Raw genomic sequence first — 23,530 nt, 5'->3', positions numbered from 1 at the left:
TCATGGAGCTCTTTTGCATCATGTATTAGTACTTGGAAGGACACACCATCCTTTCAACAAACGTGAAATTCTTGCAGCCAAGAAGAAGCTCGCATCTCATTAGCAAATAATAAGGAAGATGAGAACAACACCTCCAATGCATACTCTGCTAATCACAAAAAGAAGGGAGGATACAATAAATTCAAAGGACCAAAGAAGAAAGATGATCTATAAGATGGGACATTACAAGAGTCAATGTCCCGAAAATCCAAGGAATAAAAGGAGAGAAAGAGAACATGCAAATGCTGTTGATGAAGCTCCACCAAAAAAGAACAAGACTGGAGAATCTGAAGTCAAAGTCTTGTACTATTATGTCTTTCCTTGCACATCCTTCTAGATTATTGTTTTAAGTTTTTATGAAGTTTGTCTTTTATGTTTTGATCTAATATGTCTTATTAGAAATTCCTGAATTGTTTTTGATAAGTTATAGGCATCCCTAAAAAAGAATTGGATTAAGAGGGAGCCTTCACCATTTTACCAAAAGATAAGTATATTATTCTTTGTTTCCTCTTTCATGTTTGATTTCCTCCACACACCTAGATCTATTTATATTACATACTCATAATCCTTTCTTTGTATTTTCCTTAGAAGGAAAGTTTGCAGGAATGCATAAGGATTATGGAGGAACCTTCAAAGAAAGACTTGTATCATAAAAGTAAGCATGTTGCCGAAGAAACTCTACAAGGTTTGTTAAAGAACAATTCAAGGTGTGTTTGATTTGATTTAACTTCTGTATTCAAGCTTCTATGATCCATAATGAATTAAGCAAAGTCTTTCGGTAGAAATCACATAAGAGAAATTTTGGTCGACGCATTTTGAACCAACAAATGTGGTTCATCATCAGGACCAGATGATGAACCACATTTGTTGGTTCGAAACGCGTCGACCAAAATTTCTCTTATGTGATTTCTACCAAAAGACTTTGCTTAATTGATTTAACTTGTTGCAGAAGAAGGTATGAATATTCTTCATTTTGAAATTTGCTTCATATTACTAACTCTCTCATGTCTAGGGTTTTGAATCATAAGGATTCTTGTTTGGGTGATTAATCTTTAGATTGAATCTACCCTTATCACTCTTATCTCTTGTTGTTTGCTCATTTTGGTGAAACCCTAACCTTTAGGGTTTATTATAAAACCCTATCCTTTTGATGCGGTATACTAATGATGAAACCCTAATCTTCTTATGGATAAATTTTAGATCTCTTGTTGAAATCCTACTATCTTAATGTTTAGGAATGTTATGGTAAAACCCTAGTCATTTAAAGTTTGTTGTTGATGTTTAGAAACCCTAGTTTTTCTTAGGGTTTGGTATATTAGGGATTATGTCTAAACCCTTGTAATAGTCAATATAAAATCCTAGAAATGGATCTTTGGGTATATATGCTTCTGTATAATTGAAACCCTAGCCTGGTCAAAATTGTTGTATATCTAATTTTGGAGTTTGATGTTTGTATCTAGGGTTTACGATAAAACCCTAGTATGAGAATGATATAAGTCTCTAGGAAATAATAATGGAACCCTAGAGATGAAATGTTGGTATGCTAACTTGATTGTTGATATTCATGATTTAGTTTTTGAAATCTAGGGTTTGTAACAAAACCCTAGTAGAGATTGATATTCTAGGGCATGATAATGAAACCCTAGAAGTATAATGTTTTCAAATATTGATATGATTATGTTTTAATGATGAAATCTAGGGTTTATGACAAAACCCTAGTAAATGTTGCTACAAGAAGTCTAATGGATGAATTTCTTGATTGATAAAACCTAACTAGGTTTAGGTCTTGAATGTCTAAAATCTGATTTATTATGCTCCTATTATAATGACATGCTTCATGCTTTTGTACATATATATTTGTGTTTGGTTGTACTTGTTAAAGGTTTACAGGTACATAGTCTTCAAGATGATGAAGATGCTTACCTCATATTTGATGATAATTTGATGACAATGTGAAGCATGATGGTAAGAGGGAGTTGTGAGAACTTCAATGACATGACCATGTTACCATGTGAAGGAATGATGAAGTTTTGGAAGGTCTAAATTCTCTGATGAATTGTTGATGCAAAAAGGAAGAGCCTGTGTGACTAGAAGAATAAGATAGTTGATGAACTTGTCCTCTAATTACTTGGATAAAGGAAAGTGTATGTCTCCCTAGTTGAGAGGGAGCTTGAAGAGAAGTGAACGACCTGATGAAAAGGCCATGAGGATGTTTGAAATCGAAGAATAGTTGAAGCAATACTAATGGTTATTCATGATTGATAAAGTTGTGAACAAAACTTGGATGTTTTTGGAAGAAAGTGCTAAGGCTGAGTTTGGTGTTGTTGAAAAGTTGAAGTAAAGCTTCCGAGTAGATGTGTTTGATATGATGATGATCTAAGCAGCATCAGAATGATTAAGAACCCCGAAGGTTTGTGTTAAATATGTATAGTGAAAGTTTATTACTAATTGGGGTTGTGTTTGTGCAGATCTCTCCATAAGAAGGTTGAATGTTTAAAGCATGCTTGGATTGATGGATATATTTGGTTTAGTTGATAAGGAGAGATGAAGCATCTTGGGGCGACAAGATGCTTGGGAGGACATTTGGTCGGCCTGTGATGATGTCTAGAGCACGAAGTAGGGAGGGCAACATTAGTCTTAGAGCTCTCACCTTAAATACGCACCTAGATCCCTAGGTTGGTGTTAGAGTAGAAGCTTGATGGTAGGCTTAAGCTTGGAACACACCTTAGTACCACCCGATTAGATACCCTGATAAGGTATCTAACCTGTAGCACTGCGTGTGTTGTGACTCTTCATAGAGCACATCATTTTGAGATCTTCCATGTACCTATGTATATATGTAATTATGAATACCTCCCTAGTTAAGAGGGAGTGTTGAAGAATGTAACTAGTGTCGGTCTTCATAATTGTATTTGTCAAAAGAAAAAATTATTGTAAAAGGAAGATATTATTGAAGCATGGGTTTCATGCTCTTTCATTTATTTTCTAGGTCATAGCCTCCATTGAAAGCTTCTAGGTTTTGTCAAGTGTCAAAAGAGTCATTGTCACATTTATTAGACCCTTCTTGGGCTTTTGTATCATGTAAAGAAATTTATTTTTGAGTAAAAAAGTAGTCATTATGTCCCTCCTCACCAAGTTAGCCCTGTCCTGGAGAATTCGGCCCTATTGGAGGCAATTCGACCTTATGGAAGCAGTATAAATAGAGGGAGCTTGACTCATTTGGAAGCACAACCTCTCAAGTTCGATCTCAAGAAGGAATTTGCGATTATAGGAATTCTGGTGCAATTGCAAGAATTCATAATTAAAGGAATTCGAGTACAATTGCAAGAATTCATGATTACAAGAATTTGAGTACAATTGCAGGAATTCGCGATTAGAGGAATTCACGTATGATTGCAAGAAATCGTGTATGATTGCAGGAATTCGCGATTACAAGAATTCGCGTATAATTGCAGGAGATCGAAGTTGCAAGTTGAAGTTGGTTGATGAAGAACCAAGGAAAGACTTGTTGAAGGGTTGACTTGGTGATTCGACGAGGTCCTTGTCTAGGTCTAAACAATCTTGGATTATCTCATAATGATTTAAATCTATTAGTGGAAGAGCTTGACTGGGTTTTCCCCTATATAGGGGTTTTATCCCTGGCTAAGTGTCTATATCTGGTGTCATTGATCTTCATGCTTTGATTTGATGATTGCTTCACTAAAAGAAGATAACAGAAGCACATAAAGAAAGTTAATAAGACTATAGGAATATCACAAGTAATTATCAACATAAGAGAATCTTTCTACCTTTCTGATTTTCTAACAGGCTCCAAGCCACATGCCATGGTACAAGGGCAACCATAATGAGGGAAGCCCATACATTGGGTGCATAGATGTAGGAGGTAGCAATCGTGGTACATGAGTTAGCCCAACCTTTGTTTTTCCACCCTTCTTCATATGCCTTTTTCCTTTTATTGATTTGTCTTTCTTTTACTGCTAAGGGCTCTAGGGGATGAGAACATGATGTGAATGATGTAGCAATGATTACCCCCTTAAGTCTGTGCAATTCATCACCCACCAGGGGTTGAAACAATCATGGGTTCCTTAATGATGCAGGGGTCACTCATAGGGGCCCTAGGAACCATGGTGATGGCCATAATGATAGGGTGTAGAGCTCATGTTTGGCTTTTGCCCATGCGCTAAATTTTTATGTCTCAGCCATCTTTTGCATTTTGCAGCGCATTTCCTATTGTAAGTGGGCAAATTATGCTTTTACTTTCTTTCTAGCTGAATCAACCTCCAGGGCATCGTTCTAGGCCCGACCCAAAGTGTGGAGAAGGGGAAGGGGAGGCTAACACCTTGTGGACCCAATGGACAAATGTGGACCCAAATGGGAAAAGTGTGAAAAGGGTTATAATGAGTGGAGAGGAGTCAGACATATGGTATCGGCAAGCGGGACCACACAATCAAAATCAGGGTTTCCCATGTAGTGCCACTCCTAAAGCTAGTAGCCAACAGAAGAGATCCCACTGTACTAGGATACAAGATTAACCACCAAGTTAGGACAAGGGAACAAAAGTACAATCCAAGCCTATTCTTTCTATCGATCCCCCCACTAATCCATGTCCAAATGTGTCCAAGAAAAGAAAGCATAAACACCCAATTACATAATGAAAATCCATACCTTCGGGGTTGGAAGGCCCACCGTCAAGAATACAATCATAACAAATGGGCGAGGGCACACAATGGCTGGCTTAGGTGGCAGAGAATGGTGGCACATCGAGCTATCTGGTGGCTGCAAGGGGCTGCTAGCTGTTGACTGAAGACATATCTAGGAGAAAATTTCTCCTATAGGGGTCACCCACTAGTGGTGGGTAACAGGTGTAAAATCAAGGAATTGCTCAAAATTGCACAGAGAGCAATCTGTATAAGCTTGGATCAAGTGCCAAGGTTGAAAATGTACTTATTGCATCGTAATTGGATAATAAGAAGAAACTATCAAAAGCCCCAAGGGATAGCTCAATTGGTCGAGTTCCCGTTGCTAAGTACTTTCCCAATTGGGAGGTCATGGGGTCAAATCTCCTCGACGCCCTTGGGGTTAGGCCTGTTAAGATTGGCCGACGGGCAGATCCCTTCGGGTGGATCTGCCCCGATATTTCCCGTGGATGTAGCGACCACTCAGTGATCGTGAACCACAGTTTAAAAAAAAGAAGAAGAAACTATCAAATACTTAAATCGAGGAGTCGAATAACCAAACTAGGTAGTAACATCAAATGCAAACACAAGTGAACAATAAAATCAAAAGATTCATAACAACCAGAAAGTAAACAAGGATACAAAAACATAAGGATATGTAGGAACAATCCCAGGTGGAAAGGTCCTTAATTCTTACCACAGTTGGCACAAACATGAAGTTTTTAGTCTTGCAAGTATATGTTATTAAACACATAACCAGCGCTAGCATTTATGCATTTAACGGACATAGTACAAAACACACAAGTGCGACTCATCCAATTTATGCCCAGATTCTTCACATGTTTATGAAATTTAAATGCTTGAAAATTCACATGCAGGAATAGAATACTTATCTTATAAACTGAGTTTCTATTGATGATTGGAGAAGAGGAACACTTCACCTGCCAACCATAGGTAGTCACGAGTTTGCTCTGCAACTTGCCACTCCCGTGCCAGGTTCAGCATTGAGTATCCGACTTTCTTGAGCCAAGTTACAAATGGATAGAAGGGACAAACAATTTGCAGATGGTTTATCAACCAGGACAAGCACAAGGTAGTGTGGTTTATCAGTCCTAATAAGCACCTGTAATTTACCCACCGATGGTTTGTCAACTAGAAGCATGCACGATGACAACAAACATCGTGGTTTGTCAACTCCAATAAGCATCGGTGCACGAATCTTGTCTCCTTCAGTCCACAAGATCTTCCCTCTGAGAATGGGTAATTTCAACAGGTAACAAGCTCAAGATCTTTGTGTCCCCTCACTCCCCTTCTCTTCTCGGAGTCCCCGTTTTTAAATAAAGCTCCTAAGGTTTCCTTCCTTTCACACGAAGGCATCCAGTGGTGGGCAGTTGACATGAAATATATATATAGCTTATTAATTGTCGTAGTGGTAAGTCGGTTCTCAAACCGAATCTCTCTTCTCCTTGAAAAGAAGAAAAAGAAAATCGCTCCTTCTAGATTCCATCATTAATGTAAATATTTTTTTTTCGACGTTGATGGATATAACTACTTTTGTGAGAAGATCAAACATATTGTAATAGATCCATGGTTAATTATCTTAATCATTTTGACTCCAATCTTCCCAATAGCCAGGCATTAATGCTAGATCCTTGGTGATCACATAACTTAATGAAATATCATTCTTTGACCTATTTTCTTCTCTTTTCTTCATCCTCTAAGGATAAGGAGATTTTCTAGGGCTTGGTGTGAAATTTTAGGGAGAGGAATTTTAGGATTTCGTCTAGACAAAGTCTCTTCATTTATGTATCCTCTAGGCATCTTCCACTTTTGAACGAATTCCAACAGTGGAATTTCAAATAAATTGATGCCCCTAGATATCACACAAAGAGGGAACCCTTGAAGTTGCTTTAACTTGGGGAATTCTTTAAAGTTTTCACTTTGTAGTTCATCATTCAAAACCTTTTCTCTTAACTATAGGTGATCACTGGATGAACCTTTACCATAGTATATCTCTCAAACCTTGGTCTCTTATAGTATTTCTCTCAAGGGGTTTTTCGTGGAAAGTCACCCTAGCTTCTCCCAAAGCTCACACTTTAATCAAATCTTTGGGATTAAATCCTTGCCTCACTTTGAACCCTAGTATAAACATGTCAATCACAAGTGAGGGATTTTGGAAGTTTTGATCTTAGGCATTCATCATTATTGAATATTCCTAAGCCCGAGGTCATTCTTCATAGGTCTTTCTTGGGGAGTCTTTCAGCTTTTCTTTAAGCATTTGAACCATTAATTGGGCCTCTCCTTTGAATGGGCCTTAAAAATCATGTTATACCTTGCCATTGATCCTATCATTCAAGTGATTTCCTCCATATCGGGACTCCTCCCATCGGTGAAAGTCTGTAAAGAGCAAGGGACATTGACTGAGGTGACAATGGGTCCTTGTCCCCGTTGTTGCCAGTTGGCCTAGTAGTTGTCCGTTAGGGTACTCCTCCTAAGGCCCCTGCTAGATTGAGCGGTAATAGTGCGCAAAGCCCAATGTAGGCTGCCCCACTTACAAAGAGAAGTCGAGCTTCAAAACAAGTCATTAGATACCTCACATAGATAATATCATAATTCCTTCTAACGACTTCATAACATAGGTTAATTTTATACATTTCCTTAAGTTTGCCACGGTGGTACAAACTTACCTTCATTACATGTATCAATTGTGAAAACATAAAGTATTTCCTAAGTCACTTGGTTAGAAATAGGTAACAAATGGTGAATATCTTATGCAAGGGAAAAGGGGAACCTTACGTATTGACCCAAGTCATATAAATGATGTATAAGGTCTATACACTAGTCCGCTTTTAAAAGCTAGGAATCTTCAATTTGTTCATGCAGACCTCTTGAGAGAGATCCTTTGCTTAGTTACCACTTCAACACTTTATTTATTACCTCTTTCACATTTTTTCTTTGATTTACTTAGTCCCATTTTTTAGATATGGTTTTTTTCACATATGACTTTAGGGGGTGAGCCTTTTTTATGATGTGGTACAGCTTTAACTTCATTATTTTTTCACTTTTCCTTTTATGCTCTTTACTTCCTTTTTTGGATTTATTTTTCTTAGGTTTTTCTTGACTTTTTTCTTTAAATTCTTCATTGGACCTTGATATTTGATAAGTCAAACATAAGCAAGGATATATAGATAAATATGAATGAGATGGTAATGAAAGGGGTATGACAGAAAATGTTAAGTACGGTTAGGATATGTGGCACACGACTGAACTAAATCGCCAGTAGCATGAACTAATCCAAGTCAAGATACGTTCATCTAAGGAGAATTATGTTTCCCCCATGGTCCACAAGACATAATAAAATTATTACAGTTAAAAAGTGTTATTAGATCAATACCCAAATTTTATTACTTTCACGACAAAGTTAGAAACCATCACACCACTCCTAGATAAGAAACCCGTACAAGAAACCATAGCACATAGACTGAAATAAACATAAAGCATGAAGTACCACCTGTGAGAGCACATATGATCTGAAATGGAGGGCATAGGATTTGATATACCATGGTAGAATCAATTTGAAAGAGCTCAGGTATGTATCTAATGGAATGCAATGGAAGAGAAAGTCTGAATTTGAGAGGATGAGCAAGAGATCTCATCAAAGTAGTGGCATCACACCCAAATCAGTATGTCTCTGAAGGTAGTTACCCTGAAAGTGAAACAGGTTCCAAGTTTTAATTAAATTGGCTAGGATGGCAGGAAGAATGTTGAAAGTAATTTGATTTACAACTTTAATGCAATGTTTAAGGTGGTTTACTTTTGCATCTTGAATGGTTTCTTTAAATCATTTCTTAAAAGCATGATGTCGAGGGAAGAGAATCATTTCTTATAGTCCAAAATCCTCCAACATTCATTTCTCATTCCATTGTCATCTCTCTTTCTTGTTTCTAGTAACATAAATAGATGATAGCCATGTTTGGGAGAGAACCACAATTTAGCTACCACAACCATTTGTGCCTCTTGTACCATGGTTCAAGGCAATGAACATCAAGTAGCATTGACCACTCATGACCTTGGTCATAAGGGATGCTTGATGATGGGCATGTTTCATCCCTTCGCCCAAGGTATCTATAGGATAGATATATTACCAATTACCACTACAATCCAAGTAGAATGCATTACATACTAAGTTCTAGAATATAGCCACTCCACTTATATATAAAGAAACATGTATATGGAGTCATAGTTGCATGGTGATAAGGAAGTTGCTCCATAACAATTCCCAATAAGAAGTTAAAAGAAAATAAAATACTTATTAAACCTTGCAAAAATAATTATAGGAAAAAATAGAAGATACATGTCATAAATAATTGACAAAAAGGAAACTAACTATAAAAGGAACAATAGTTTTATGTTAATATATACCTGCATCATTACAGATATAGTCTCAACAACAAAGATACCAGATGCAATGAAGAGTGGAAAGAACATTCCAGAGAAAGCAGCCATTGCAGCCAAAGCTCCACCCAATGCTAAAGATCCAGTGTCTCCCATGAAGATAGATGCCTTATATCTATTGTGTATGAGAAATCCAATACAAGCTCCTGCCATGGAGACTCCAAATACCGCAAGACCTACATTCAAAGTGAAAAAACATGGAAAGATCAAGTCATTTGACAATACCTTCACCAACAAAACACACTTTTAAAGACCCTAGTATTATACAAAATATGAAAAAATGAATGTCATTTTATAATTGTTAGCTTTTGGGGTTACTCCAAGAATATTTTTATCTTGCTAGGAGACTGTTATGTCTCCTAACCCCTTGGTGATGCTTCATGGAGATAATGATGGCTTACTGTAAGTCGATAGTTGACCGTGGTTAGAGTGCTAGCATGGCACTCTTACCCAAGAAGTTGTTACCCTGATTAGTGCGTTGCCTAACCCATTGGGTGCAAACAATGGAGACTTAGTTGCTCGTTTAGGGGAGGTACCTATCTAGGAGGAGTGTTGGGTACTTGTAGGAAAGCACTTAACCCTTGGAGCTTCGGAACAAGTCATATATAGCTTGGAAATTGGACCCTTCACTTGAGGATGCTTAGGTTGAGGCACATACTTCAAGGAGGTTGGTGATGGAACTAGACACATATGTTAAAGAGGAGCATTGGATCTTTGTGACCACATTGAGACACACATGATAACAACATTGAGCACATAAAGAACATGTGGCACACATTGAGACATACATGAGAACAATATTGGGCACATAAAGAACATGTGGCACACAATTAGAGGAGTAACACCTTGAATGAGGACACTTGGATAGTGGATCATTGTGGAAGAGGAAGCATTGGACTAACATCATGTTGGAGAGCCATCTTAGAGAAGAGGCGTTGAGACCAAGGAGCCATCTTAGAGAAGAGGCATTGAGACCAAGGAGGATTATGCATGGCGTGTGTTTCACCTTGGGGGTTGGATAAACGCTAGTTTGACACACGTACATCCTTGTATTCTAGAGCACTCCATGTGAGGTTGTCTCATTGGTTACTTGTATGGACACATGTCCTTACTTTATGTTTGGCTCCTATTACCCACCACTTTGTGGGTTATATCCATAGGAGAAAATTTTCTCCTCAATGGTCCTCAACCGACAACCAACAACCCCTTGCAGCGCCCATATAGCTCGATGTGCCACTATCTCCGCCATCTGAGCCAACCATGTGGTCCCTCACCCATCTATTATGATCGTATGTTTGAAGGTGGGTCTTCCAACCCCGAAAGTATAGCTTTTCATTGTGTATTTGGGTATTTTTGTTTACTTATCATGGACACTTTTGGGCATGGATTGGTGGGGGGATTCGGTGGAAAGAGTGGGCCAGGTCTATACTCATGTCTCCTTTGTCCAATTTGATGGTTAACTTTGTATCCTAGTCCGTAGGATCTCCTTCACTGGTTATTGGCTTTAGGGGTGGCACTACATGGGAAACCCTAATTTTGGTTGTGTGCTCCCGCTTCCCAATTCCATCTACATCACTCCCCTCCGCTCATTATAATCCCATTCATCACTTTTCCCATCCGAGTCCACATTTGTCCACTAGGTCCACAAGGAGTTAGGTTCCCCCTCCCCTTGTCCACACTTTGGGTCGGGTCTTGAACGATGCCCTGAAGGTTGATGTAGCTAAAAAGAAAAGAAAAAGCATAATTTGGCCACTCTCAACAGGAAATGTACCATAAAATGCAAAATATGGTCGAGACATACAAATTTAACGCGTGGGCAAAAGCTAACATGAGCTCTACCCCTATCATTATGGCCATCACCCTAGTTCCTAGGGCCCCTCATATTGGCCCCTTACATCATTAAGGAACCCATGATTGTCCCAACCCCTGGTGGGCGATGAACTGCCCCACCTTAAGGGGAGTATTCACTGCTATCCTACACATCATGTTCTCATCCCTTGGAGCCCCAAGCAATTATAAAAGAAAATCAATAAAAGGCAAAAGGAATATGAAGAAAGGTGGAAAAAGAAAGGCCAGGGTAGCTCATGTACCACGAGGGTAACTCATGTACCACGATTGCTCCCTCCTACATCCATACACGCAAGTGTGGGCTTCCCTTATTATGGCTACCCTTGTATCGTGGCATGTGGCTTGGAGCCTTTCCCTGATACCATATTCCGTTCCACCATTATATGACGTGCCACCTACCGCTTGATGGATGTACCATGGACATGTCACCCCCTTGAGAGGTAGAAAACCACTTAATAGGGTCCTTGGTTAACCGCCTATTGAGCTTGGAGACACCTGTACATGCTCAAGCCCACTATGGAAGGGCATGCCATTATGAAGTGTCCACTTGATTCCATGATTTGTAAGCTCTTTTACTCGATTACTTTAATGACTTGTTGTACTGGAAAGAAAGGGAACGCATTGGATCTTATACAATATTGCAAGTGGGTCTCCATTTGATGTTTAGTCTCCCTATACAGGGTCCAAACCCTCCAAAGGGTCATATTGGCTCTTGTAGGGTGAGCGTTGAGAATCATGGGCCTCCACCGTAACAGAGAGCAGATTTCTACTTATAGATCCCTCAGCACCATTCATTAATTGCTTGTATTCCACCTTTTTGGATGAGGATGGTGCACCTGGACCACCATGCCCAACCGGCTTCACACTTGTTCCACACACTTGGCAGATGTTCCAGGACTCAGATGAGGATGTGTCTCACCATGAGAGATAGGAGGGCTTATGTCATCATACTAGCCCTTACAGATGGTATTCAGGCATCGATCCACTTCGAGACCCATGAGGATGTCATTGTGCCCCCACACCCACTTGGGAACACCACATTTGATTTGCTTAGATGTCAAGGGGCCACCCCTTGATCGCTATGTTTGGAGCCTATTGTCTCACCTTGGCACACTTTGGACTCCACTAGGCCTCTTCAAGGGCCCAATGACTCATTGTATCTATTATTTTTCCCTCTTGAGAGGCTTATCTTTGTATTATGGAGCTATCTTGATGGACTTGTCACCAAGTCATGTCATTATTGTACATTATTTATTATTAAGGGGCATTATTAGGGTAATAGGCTATTCAAACCCCCTTATGGATTGTATAAATAGAAGAGAGGCTCATTCATTTCTCTCATCACATTTTTGGATTAGACTCTCTTCTTGAGAATTTTGGCTAGCCTCTTTGACAGATGAATTGGATTTCTAAATGCATTTTGATGTTTGGAAAACATATCTTTTGTCTTGGAGTATCTTTTTCACCTCCTTTTCCTCTTTTCTAAGCCCTAACCTAGAAGGAAATCTAGGGCATCACACGAATTCTATTGTAGCCATCAAAAATTGATGAAAATTGATCCTGCATTGGTGAGTCCTTTAGAGGTCCTCCAAATTTGAGGCTATTCCGACGATGGAATTTCGAGATATCCCAAGCCCTAGCTTGAAAACCATTTCCCTAGTTTGTTTTGGGTTAGTAGCTTCATTAAGAATCATTGCATTGAACATTAAATTCAAATCCCATCTCTTGATCCTCTTATTCTTCCTCACTTGGTCAAGACCCATTGTTTGAAGCTTCACTCTGAAACCTTGACCTTGTTTGGGTCCATTAGGGCTTCTTTGTGGTCCCGCAACTTTGTCACTCCAACTTCACAAGGATTGCTTAGAAACCCTATTCTTCTAGGATTCTTTGGTCTAGGGCACTTCTTATCAAGAAATACCCCTCAACCCTAGGTCTAGAACTCCTTATAACCCTTCTTAGAGAGCCACACATCTTGCTTCTAAAGCAAGTAAGTCTGTCATCTGAGCCTCTCTTGTGAATAGGCTTTGGAATCACCTTACATTATTGATATATCTTTCCTAGTGATTCTTCACATATCGGGACTCCTCCCATTGGTGAAAGTTTGTAAACAGTAGAGAGCTTTAGCTAAGGTGACAATGGTCTATTGCTCCATTGTTACCACTTGACCTAGTAGTTTCTCTGCAGGATCCCCTCCTAGGACCCTTGCTAGTTTGAGCAGTAACACCTCCCTCACCTACTTCTTGTATATATAAGGGAGGAGAGAGCTCTTTCATTCATTATCATCATCGTACTCTTTTTTGTACGTGTCTTGGAAACATTAGGGTCCATGAGGAATCTCTAAGAGCTATATATGCTAAGGTTCATGAAGAAACCCTAGGGGAAGATAAGAGGAAAGAGAGTTGTTACCGCTCAATCTAACAAGGGTCCTAGGAGGGGTTCCAAAGGGGCAACTACTAGACTAGGTGGCAACAATGGGACAAAGACCCACTGTCACCTCAATCAATGTCCCCTGCTCTTTATGGACTTTCACTAATGGGAGGAGTCCCATTATATGGGAAATCACTAAGAATGATATATCAATGACGAAAAGATAGTGATTTCAAGAGCCCATTCATAGGAGAGACTCAAATGATAGAGCTTACTTGCTAAAGAAGCAAGGTATACAGCTCTCCAAGAAAGGCCTAAAGGGAAACCTAGAACTGGGGATGAGGAATAATCCTTGATAAGTGAGGCCCTAGACCTAAGATTCCTAGGAGAAGAGGGTTTCTAAGATGATCCTTGTGAAATTAGAGTGATAAAGGGTGTGGGACCACAAAGAAGCCCAAGTGGACCCAAACAAGGTCAAGGGCTTAGGGTGAAACTTCAAACAAAAGGTCTTGACCAAGTAAGGGAGGAGAAGAGGATCAAAGAAATTAGATTTAACTTGAGTTTTTGATGCAATGATCCTTAATGAAGCCACTAACCAAGGAAAACTAGGGTCGAAATTGGAGTTGAGGCTAGGGCATAGGATATCTTGAGATCTACCCACGAGATTTCATTGAAACCTGGAGGGCACCTAGAGAAAACCCTAGCATAGTAGTGGACCAACTCGCACTTGAAAAGGAGCTCCCTAATGCAATTCGCACTAGGCCCTAGAAGACCTCTAGGGTTAGGGCTTGGAAAAGAGGAGAGGAGGTGAAAATATATTCATTTAGGTGATCACCAAGGATTGATCAGTGGCTAGAATGGAGTCAATGTGCTTTTCAACTTATGGAATTCTTTTACCCAATCAAGGAGTCCTCCAACAACTTCACATGGCCTTAAAGGCAGCTACTAGGTTACCAAGGAATTTATACTTCTTGTTGCAGCATTTCGATGACTTATCAAGGTGATTATGAAGATAATATACCCCTATGAACATTCATTTACTATACAAAAACATGTAACATATGCAATACCCTCACAAAAATCAAAATTTGACTAATTCGCATAAAAATTAGGGCAAAATTTCAAATTTCATGAGTGAAAATTCCATACATTATACATGTATACAAGAGAGCAAGATAAACCATGAAAAGGCACTTACAAGTATAGCGAGTATATCCAATCATCAAAGAGAGACAAAATCGAAGCTCCAAGACCAAGAAAAGATATCCAAATGTCAAAATGCATCAATGTTCATCCAATTTGTCCTCCAATAGCTATAGTGAAATTCTCAAGAAGAGATAAAGATACAAATCCAAGTGATGATGAGAATCAAATGATCCTCTCATCAATATATATCATCCTCTAAGGGTTCAATTTGCCTAATTAGGCCTAATGATGCCCCAACTAATAAAATAATGTGCAAAATAACATTACTTGGTGACAAGCCCACCAAGATAGCTCCATAACATGAAAAATAAGCCTCTCAAGAGGGCCAAAATGATAGATAAGTAGCTAGGAGGGCCATTGAAAGGCCAAATGGAGTCCAATATGTGCCAAAATGAGTGGAAGGGCTCCAAATATAGTGATAAAGGGGGTGGCCCCTTGATCTCCAAGCAAATGACCTGTGGTGCTCCCAAGTGGCTTTGGGGGCACAAAAACATCCTCATGGGTCTCCAAGTGGATCGAACAAGCCTGTACTCCATTTGTAAGGGTTGGAACAATGATGCAAGCCCTCCCTTTGTCTCCCATGGTGAGACACAACCCCATCTGGGCCCTAGATCAACTGCCAAGTGTGTGGTGTGTGTAGCTGGCTAGGCAAGGTGCTCCAAGTGCATCATCATCATCAAATAGGTGGAACACGAGCAAGCTATGGATGGTACTAAAGGATCCCATGGCGAGTCTGTATGCTTTCTACCGTAGTGGAGGCCCATGGCCCTCAACGCACACCCTACAAATGCCAATATGACCCTCTAGAGGGTTGGGACCCTGTATATGGAGACCAAACCCCAAGATGAAGACCCACCTGCAACCATGTATAAGATCCAATGTGTCTCCTCACCTTGCAATACAACAAATCATCAGTGTAATTGAGTAAATGAGCTTACAAACCATGGAACCAAGTGGACACTTCATAGTGGCATGCCTTTCCATAATGGGCTTTAGAGTGTACAAGCATCTTCAAGTTCAAGAAGAGAGTTAACCAAGGACCCTATTGGGTGGTCTCAACCTCTAAGGGAGTGACAGGTCCATGGTACATCCACCAAGTGGCAGGTGTCACGTGATATAATGATGGAACAGAGTGGGGCATTAGGGGAAGGCTCCAAGCCACATACCATAGTACAAGGGTAGCTAAGATAAGGGAAGCCCAGACTTGGGTGTATGAATGTAGGAGGGAGCAATTGTGGTACATGAGTTACCCCGGCCTTTGTTTTTCCACCCTTCTTCATATGCCCTTTGCCTTTTATTGATTTTCTTTTAAAATTGCCTGAGGATCCAAGGGTTGAAAGCATGATGTGAATGATATAGCAGTGAATACCCCCTTAAGGTTGGGTAGTTCATCGACCACCAAGGGTTGGGACAATCATGGGTTCCTTAATGATGTAAGGGGGTAATATAGGGGGCCCTAGGAACCAGGATAATGGCCATAATGATGGGGGTAGAGCTCATGCATGGCTTTTGCCCACGTGCTAAATTTATATGTCTTGGCCATCTTTTGCATTTTATGGTACATTTCCTGTTAAGAGTGGTCAAATTATGCTTTTTACTTTCTTTTAGCTGCATCAACCTCCGAGAATCGTTCCAAACCTGACCCAAAGTGTGGATAAGGGGAGGGAGAAGCTAACTCCTTCTAGACCATGTTACCGCTCAAACTAGCAGGGGTCTTAGGAGGGGATCCTATAGGGCAACTACTAGGTCAAGGGCAACAATGGAGCAATAGCCCACTGTCACCTCAGCTAAGGCTCCCTGCTCTTTACAGACTTTCACTGATAGGAGGAGACTCGATATAAGAGGAATCACAATAATAATGGATGTGTCAATCAGAGGATAAATGGTGATTCCCAAGGCCTATTTGTAAGAGAGACCCAATTGTGTGGCTTTCATGTTTGGAACACAAGGTCATAGGCTCTCTATGAAGGACTAGGAGGACTCTCGAGGCTAGGGTTTGGGAATGTATCATGCAAAGATGATTCCTAGGCCTAGAAACCCTTATGGAGACTTGGTCTTTTTGTGATCTTTGCGAAGTTGGAGTTGTAAAGTTGTGGGACCACACAAGACCAAGTGGACCCAAAATTAGGTCAAGGGTATGGAGTTGATCAACCAAGGAGGGGCTTGACCTAATTAGGGAAGGGAAGAGGATCAAAGGACAATTTTTTTTTTGAGATTTGGATGCAATGATCCTAATGAGGTCACTAACCCAAAATCAACCTAGGGCAAGAAATGGTCTTATGGCTAGGGCTTGCTATATCTCGAGATTCCATCGTCAGAATTGCTTGAAATTTGGAGGACCTCTTGAGCAAACTATAGCGGAGTAGTGGACTAATTTTCAAGGGTTTTGGATGGCTACAAATGATTTCGTGTGATGCCCTACGAAACCTTCTGGGGTTAGGCCTAGAATTGGAAGAAATGAAAAAAAGAAATGTTATTTTGACCACCAAAGGGATACGAGGATCAGTGCCTTATTGTTTGGGCTTAATGGAGTCAAGATACACATAGATCATGAAATTTCGTGAGCTAAGGAGCCCTAATTGATCTTTGCTAGCCTCTCCAAGGGCAACAACTAGATCAATAGAGATTTATACTTCAAATTTGCGAAGGAGACAGTTTTGAGGTCTTTAACCTAAGAGGTGCCTCTAGGAACATTCGCCCAATCCCTCAAAGGTCAATGCATGCATTTAAACACTTATTCAAGGTCCCAAAAGAATTTTGCATTACATTTAACCCATACAAGAATAAAGCTAACAACATACATGCAATTAACCAGTAAGATAACAAGAATAGCATCAAAATTTCGACTTACAAGAGAAAGAGAGAGTATATCCATTTATCAACTTTGCATTAGAGAAGCTCCAAAGACAATAGTGAAATCCAAACATCATGGTGCATCAAGAAAAGCCCCAAAAATTCATCCTAGCAAAAAGTGTGAAAATCTCATATGAGATACTAATCTAATCCAAGTGATGATGATCAAAACGAATCATCTCACATCTATTTATACAATCACTAATGAGTTCGATTTGCCTAATTTCGCCTAATTGAGCCCCAAATAATAAAATAATGTGCAATAATAACATCCCTTGGTGACAAGCCCACCAAGATAGCTCAATAAGCCTCTCAAGAGGGTCGAATGATCAATCAAGTGAGTCATTGGACCTTTGAGGAGGCCTAATGAAATCCTAAGTGTGTCATGATGCGAGAATGGACCTCAAACATAGTGGACAAGGGATTGGCCCCTTGTTTTCCAATCAAATCCTTGTAGTGCCCCCAAGTGGGTGTGAAGGACACAAGGACATCCTCATGGGTCTTCAAGTGGATCGAAAATGCCTGTAAACCATCTATAAGGGCTAGGATGATTACATAAGCCCTCATCTGGACCCTGGATCATCTGCCAAGTGTGTGGTGCAAGTGTAGAGTCGGCTAGGCATGGTGAACTAGGTGCATCTTCCTCATCCAAAAGGTGGAACACAAGTACTCAATGAGTGGTGTTGGGGATCCATGAAGTACTCTCGGCTATGGTGGAGGCCCATGGTTCTCAATGCTCACCCTACAAGTGCCAAAATGGCCCTGTAGAGGGCTAGGACCCCGTATAGGGAGACCAATCCCCAAATGGAAACCCACCTGCAATCTTGCATAAGATCCAATGCGTCCCCTTGCCCTCTAATACAACAAGTCATTAGAATAATCAAGTAAAAGAGCTTACAATTCATGGAATCAATTGGGCACTTCATGGCAGCATGACCTTCCATGGTGGCATGCCCTTCCATAGTTGATCCAAAATGGATTTTGGATAGACTCCTAAGTCTAAGTGTTCCTCACAGAGGAAAATGAAAGTCCCAGGAAGTTCCTGGAAATAGCCCCATTGCAGAGATCATCTCATTCTGAATCTATTGCAACTTGAATGGGAAAAAATGGGCGTAGGATGCAGAAGTTATCACAGAAAGAAGATGCCCTTTGTTCTTTAGAAAAAGAGGCAAAATCCCCTAAAATGGGCAAAAAAACCTTTATAAAGGGAAATCGCATCGGAGGAGGTCCAAAAGGCGGATTTAAGCGAAAGGGGAGAAACCCCCAATTGTCGATCCCCGACATATCGGGTCGGAGGCGAGCATATGCACATAACCTAAGGAAAGGACCACAGGCCTATGCGATATTGCGATCGCCAATATCAGCAGATTGGCGTCGCAAATGCCACGAGTAAAGGGATGGACCCCCAAGCCCAAGCGACTTGCGATTGTGATATATCGCATCGCAACATCGTGTCGCAGCGATGTAAAGGGGCAATAACAGCAGACCCAATGGACTCTATAGGCACGATTCGATAACATTTGAGTTCCGGCATAAAGGGGCTTTCCTGTGTATTAACACTTTTCTGTGTAAAAACCGAAATACAAAGCAAAGATGCCCGGAGCGATCAAGCCGAACCCCAAGGGAAATTATAGGTGCGATACATAAAATTTGAGTTCCGATAAGGCAGGATTTCGGGCAGGCCTTAGGTGGAAAGTGGTATTGGGCTGACTCCGCCCAAGCCCACACACTGGTTGACACGTGGCTGGCGGAGGAGAGAGGAAAACCGCCTTTTCGGGCAGGTAACCTCCCTACTCCTAAGCCACCCAAAACTAGATATCGACCGTTGATCGGAGATCCCATAGATCGACGGTGGGGATTGCGATAGTGACCCAAGGTGGACCTGATGCGATTTAGGGCGATTTCGATATAATTGTAAGTCCGATAAAAAGAATTTTGTCGGGTTTTTCATCGTTTTCCCGTGTATTTGGGATTTTACCCAAAACACTTATGCGATGCGATATAACGCCTAATGGCAGACCCGATAGGGATTTTAGGGGCGATTGAAGGGAATTTCACGTCCAAGAATCGCGCCTGATAGTGTATTTTCCAGGAAAACCTCTGTGTAATGGATTTTGTCTATTTTCGGCTTATTGCCTGGAAAACGGCCCCGATCCCTTGTAACAGCTCCTGATCATCATTCCACGCTACAAGCGGGCATTTTTGGCAAATGATGAGGCGTTTGAAAGCCACAGAGCCGCAGAGCCAGATGGCCAGTCAAATAGACAGCGCAGAGAAGCCACAGAGCCGCAGGGGAATGATTGAACGCAGGGAAACGGTTAGGGAAGCCGAAAAGCCAGGAAAATGCCTCAAAGGAGCCCAGAGAGCACAATTGAGAAAAAAAAAAAAAGAAGCATAAGCAGCCAAAGGGGGCCAAAGAAGCCAAAGCCGAAGAGCCAGAGCTAGAGCCCGAAGAGCTAGAGCCGAAGAGCCAGAGCCAGAGCCGAAGAGCCAGAGCCAAGAGCCAGAGCCAGAGCCGAGAGCCAGAAAGCCGAGAGCTTCAAGAGCCAGGGATAAAATGGTGTCTAAACCCATTATTTTTGTGTAAAACAGTGGAGTTGAGCCAAGAGCTTGTAAAAAGGACTTTGCCATAATCCCAGAGAGCCTAGTTGAGTTGACTAGAGCTCATGGAGACGTAGCCCAAGAGTTTTGGGTGAACTCCTAATTAAATTGTTGTCTTATGTGTTTGTTTTACTGCTGCATTATTTACTGTTATATGTATTTATATATCAGTTTAAGCACATCAACTTACAGCACATAAACAGTTCTAAAACAGACATAAGCATACACCTATATTGTCAAGCACTTATTAATTCCGCATTTGGTTAATCATAAAGACTTGGGAATAATTTAAAGCTTTGGAAGTGGGAGAGGTTCTTGTAAGTTAGACAAGAAGCCTAAATGCCCCATTTTCAGATCAGGTGGTATCAGAGTGCTTAAGATTGGTTAACTTCACCTTCAAAGAAGGTTATATCAGAATGCTTGATGGACAGAGCAAAGATTGCTTGTCTGAAAGGTGTTTGGGCAGTCAAGGATTGATTGTCTGAGTGATTGTATGCTTGTTTGCAGACTAACCATTTTCTGAGTTTGCAGAGGTGAAGGGAAAGCTATTGATAGCTCAGTCCAGGAAGGACAAGAAGGAAGAAGGGCTGAAGGCATTCTTCTATCCCAAAGGACCTCAAGGCAGTCCTTAAAGCACAAAAGGTTTGTTGCAAAAGGTTGCTTAAATAAGCTCTTTAGTAATCTTGTTTGAAGTTCTTTTGTTCATTGGTATAATGACAACTTCTACAAGTGAGTCCTCAAACTCCTCTTGAATCACAAGACTCCTTGATGAAGGCATGAAGCAAGACTTGTTCATTATGATGGACAAGGTGAGAGAAATGTGTGAGGAGGGAAGGAAGAGCAGCATACTTAGAGAGCAGTTGAATTCCATGAAGGAAGAGAAGCAGTTGCTTTCTGACAAATTGAAGGAAATGGAGAGGCAACTTCATATTGCAAATATGAACTTGAAAAGGATGCATGAGTTGGAGTCACAACTCTTTGTTGCCAAAGAAGCCTTGGTCAAGTATCAGCTTGAAGAAGAGGTAAACCATTCCAGTTTGTCTTCAAATTCTTCTAAGAATGCTTATATTGGTTCTTTTGAAAAACATACTAGAGGCATAGGTTCCAAACTAATGCCCAAGATGGGCTATGAAGGAAAAGGCTTGGGCAGACATGCACAAGGCATTGTTGAGCCAATAATGTTTGAGGAAAGGCCTAAGTATTTGGGTCTTGGCTATGGACAGTTTTATGGAGAGAGTTCCAAAACTGCCATGAAGGCCAGTGAAACAGCTCCAAGAAGGAGTTGCATTGCAGAGTGTGAAGATTGTATTCAGGAGGAATGCAATAGCTTGAAACATCATTTGCAGGATGTAGGTGTTCAGAAGCACACACTTGAACTAGAGAGTTGTGGAAACTCTAACAGCCTTGAAGGGATTGATAGTGTTCCAGAGGGAGCCACTTCTTCATTTGCTTCACCTCCTCATGAAGGCAATAAAGGTGAAAGAGGCAGGTATAAATATGGTTCTAATCATATTCCTTTTGATTTTGCAAAGCATGATAAATTTCCACATAGATATGGGAAAAGAATTGCATATTCCTTTTGTGGTTTGAATAACCATCATGTTTCTAGACGCTGGAAGAGAATGGCCACATACAGGAAACTTTTGAAGGGAAAGAAGCAAGAAGCCAAAGGTCCATTGGACAAGGCAAATCATGCTGTCAAGAGGATGCACATGCAATGCACTTACTGCCATAAGCAAGGGCATCTTGCTGAAAAGTGTTGGACTCTAAATCCAACAATGCTTCCACAAAAGCTGAAGAAAGTGGAAAGAGAAGATGGCAAAAATGGAAAGGAAGTTTCCATGAATGATGTGTCTCAGGATGATTCACATGTTGATGTTGATGTGCAGACAAAGGTAGTACCTTTGAAAGGGATTGGTGAGAAATGGTTAGAGTTCTTATCCAATTAAGATTGCATGTCTATTAATGCATCTATTTGCATTTTTTTGTTAATGAGATGCAAGTTGCAGGTTTTTACCAAAAAAGTGAATGGAAAAGTTGAGTAGGAGGCTCACTGTATTGCTGCAACATTATATTTCATTTCAGCTTCGAAAGTACAGTGTACTTAAGTGAAAGTTGAAGGATGAAATGCATGCATGAGCATGATGTGCATGGACACAGGGATGTTGATGTTTTCCTTGTTTTGAACATGTATGTGTAATTAACTTGTAGGGTTGATTGCTTTGACATGCATGTGATGCAATGTTGACTTGGGAGAAGTTAACTTGGTCTCCAAGATGGAGATAATAATGAAGTGTTTCATCTTTTGAAAAAGAGTCCTAATGGTCCTTTTCTACATGCTTGACTTGAAGGGTCATTTGTTTTAAAGGCATGTTTTGTGGGCTTGTTGTTTAGTCCATCATTTGTATGCAGATGTAAGACATGGAGGTGTTCACAAGATGTGAAATCTGTTTCTTTTGTTGAAGCAGGAGTTTTGTCCATCCAGTTGTTGTTAACAGTTGTTGTTGATAGCTTGTCAAACAGGTACAAATGAAAATTTTGTGGAGCAGATGTACTTCACATTTGTTTGAGCCACCTTGAATCAATGATCAAGGCAGAAAAGTTCAAACTACCTTCTATGACCATCTCAGCAGGAGTTCTGCAGGAAGGCAAGGAGGAAAGCAGTTCTTCCCAGAAGGACCAGCACATCCAGAAAGGAAAGTGGTTAGAGACTTGGTTCAAAGGCACTATGCAAAGACAAGTGTGTGGAGGCTGAAAGAAGAGGGTGTTGTTACTCTCATTTACTGTTCAGATCAGTATATCAGTATTTTGGAGACCAAAAGTTCTTTTAGTGGGAAGGCGTGATCCAAAATGGATTTTGGATAGACTCCTAAGTCTAAGTGTTCCTCACAAAGGAAAATGAGAGTACCAAGAAGTTCCTGGAAATAGCCCCATTGCAGAGATCGTCTCATTTTGAATCTACTGCAACTTGAATGGGCAAAAATGGACTTAGGATGCAAAAGTTATCGCAGAAAGAAGATGCCCTTTGTTCTTTAGAAAAAGAGGCAAAATCCCCTAAAATGGGCAAAAAAACCTTTATAAAGGGAAATCGCATCGGAGGAGGTCCAGAAGGTGGACCTAAGCGGAAAGGGGAGAAACCCCCGATTGTCGATCCCCAACATATCGAGTCGGAGGCAAGCATATGCACATAACCTAAGGCAAGGACCCCGGGCCGATGCGATATTGCGATCGCCGATATCGGCAGATCGGCATCGCAGATGCCACGAGTAAAGGGACAGACCCTCGGGCCCATGCGACTTGCGATTGCGATATATCGCATCGCAACATCGTGTCGCAGCGATGTAAAGGGGTGATAACGCCGGACCCGATGGACTCTATAGGCGCGATTCGATAACATTTGAGTTCCGCCATAAAGGGGCTTTCCCGTGTATTAACGCTTTTCAGTGTAAAAACCGAAATACAAAGGAAAGACGCCCGGAGCGATC

The 23,530-nt window shown here is 40.8% G+C and overlaps 1 protein-coding gene across 3 annotated transcripts in view; it reads right to left on the bottom strand.

Annotated features, from left to right (window-relative positions):
• Positions 1-23,530, bottom strand: part of TRANS11 (translocase 11) — a 361,659-nt gene that overhangs the window by 181,437 nt on the left and 156,692 nt on the right. For all 3 annotated transcript variants that reach the window (XM_089428953.1, XM_089428952.1, XM_089428954.1), the window contains one exon: positions 9,138-9,346. In XM_089428953.1, the coding sequence (XP_089285079.1) occupies positions 9,138-9,346 (209 nt within the window). The remainder of the gene's footprint in view (positions 1-9,137; positions 9,347-23,530) is intronic.

This window comes from Pinus tabuliformis, chromosome 4_2 (assembly GCF_031772625.1).
Source record: "Pinus tabuliformis cultivar Carrire ecotype Pingquan chromosome 4_2, CPIR1, whole genome shotgun sequence".
Lineage (NCBI taxonomy): Eukaryota > Viridiplantae > Streptophyta > Pinopsida > Pinales > Pinaceae > Pinus > Pinus tabuliformis.
Note: the sequence above shows the minus strand (reverse complement) of the source record. Positions and strands in the feature narration are given on the sequence as shown.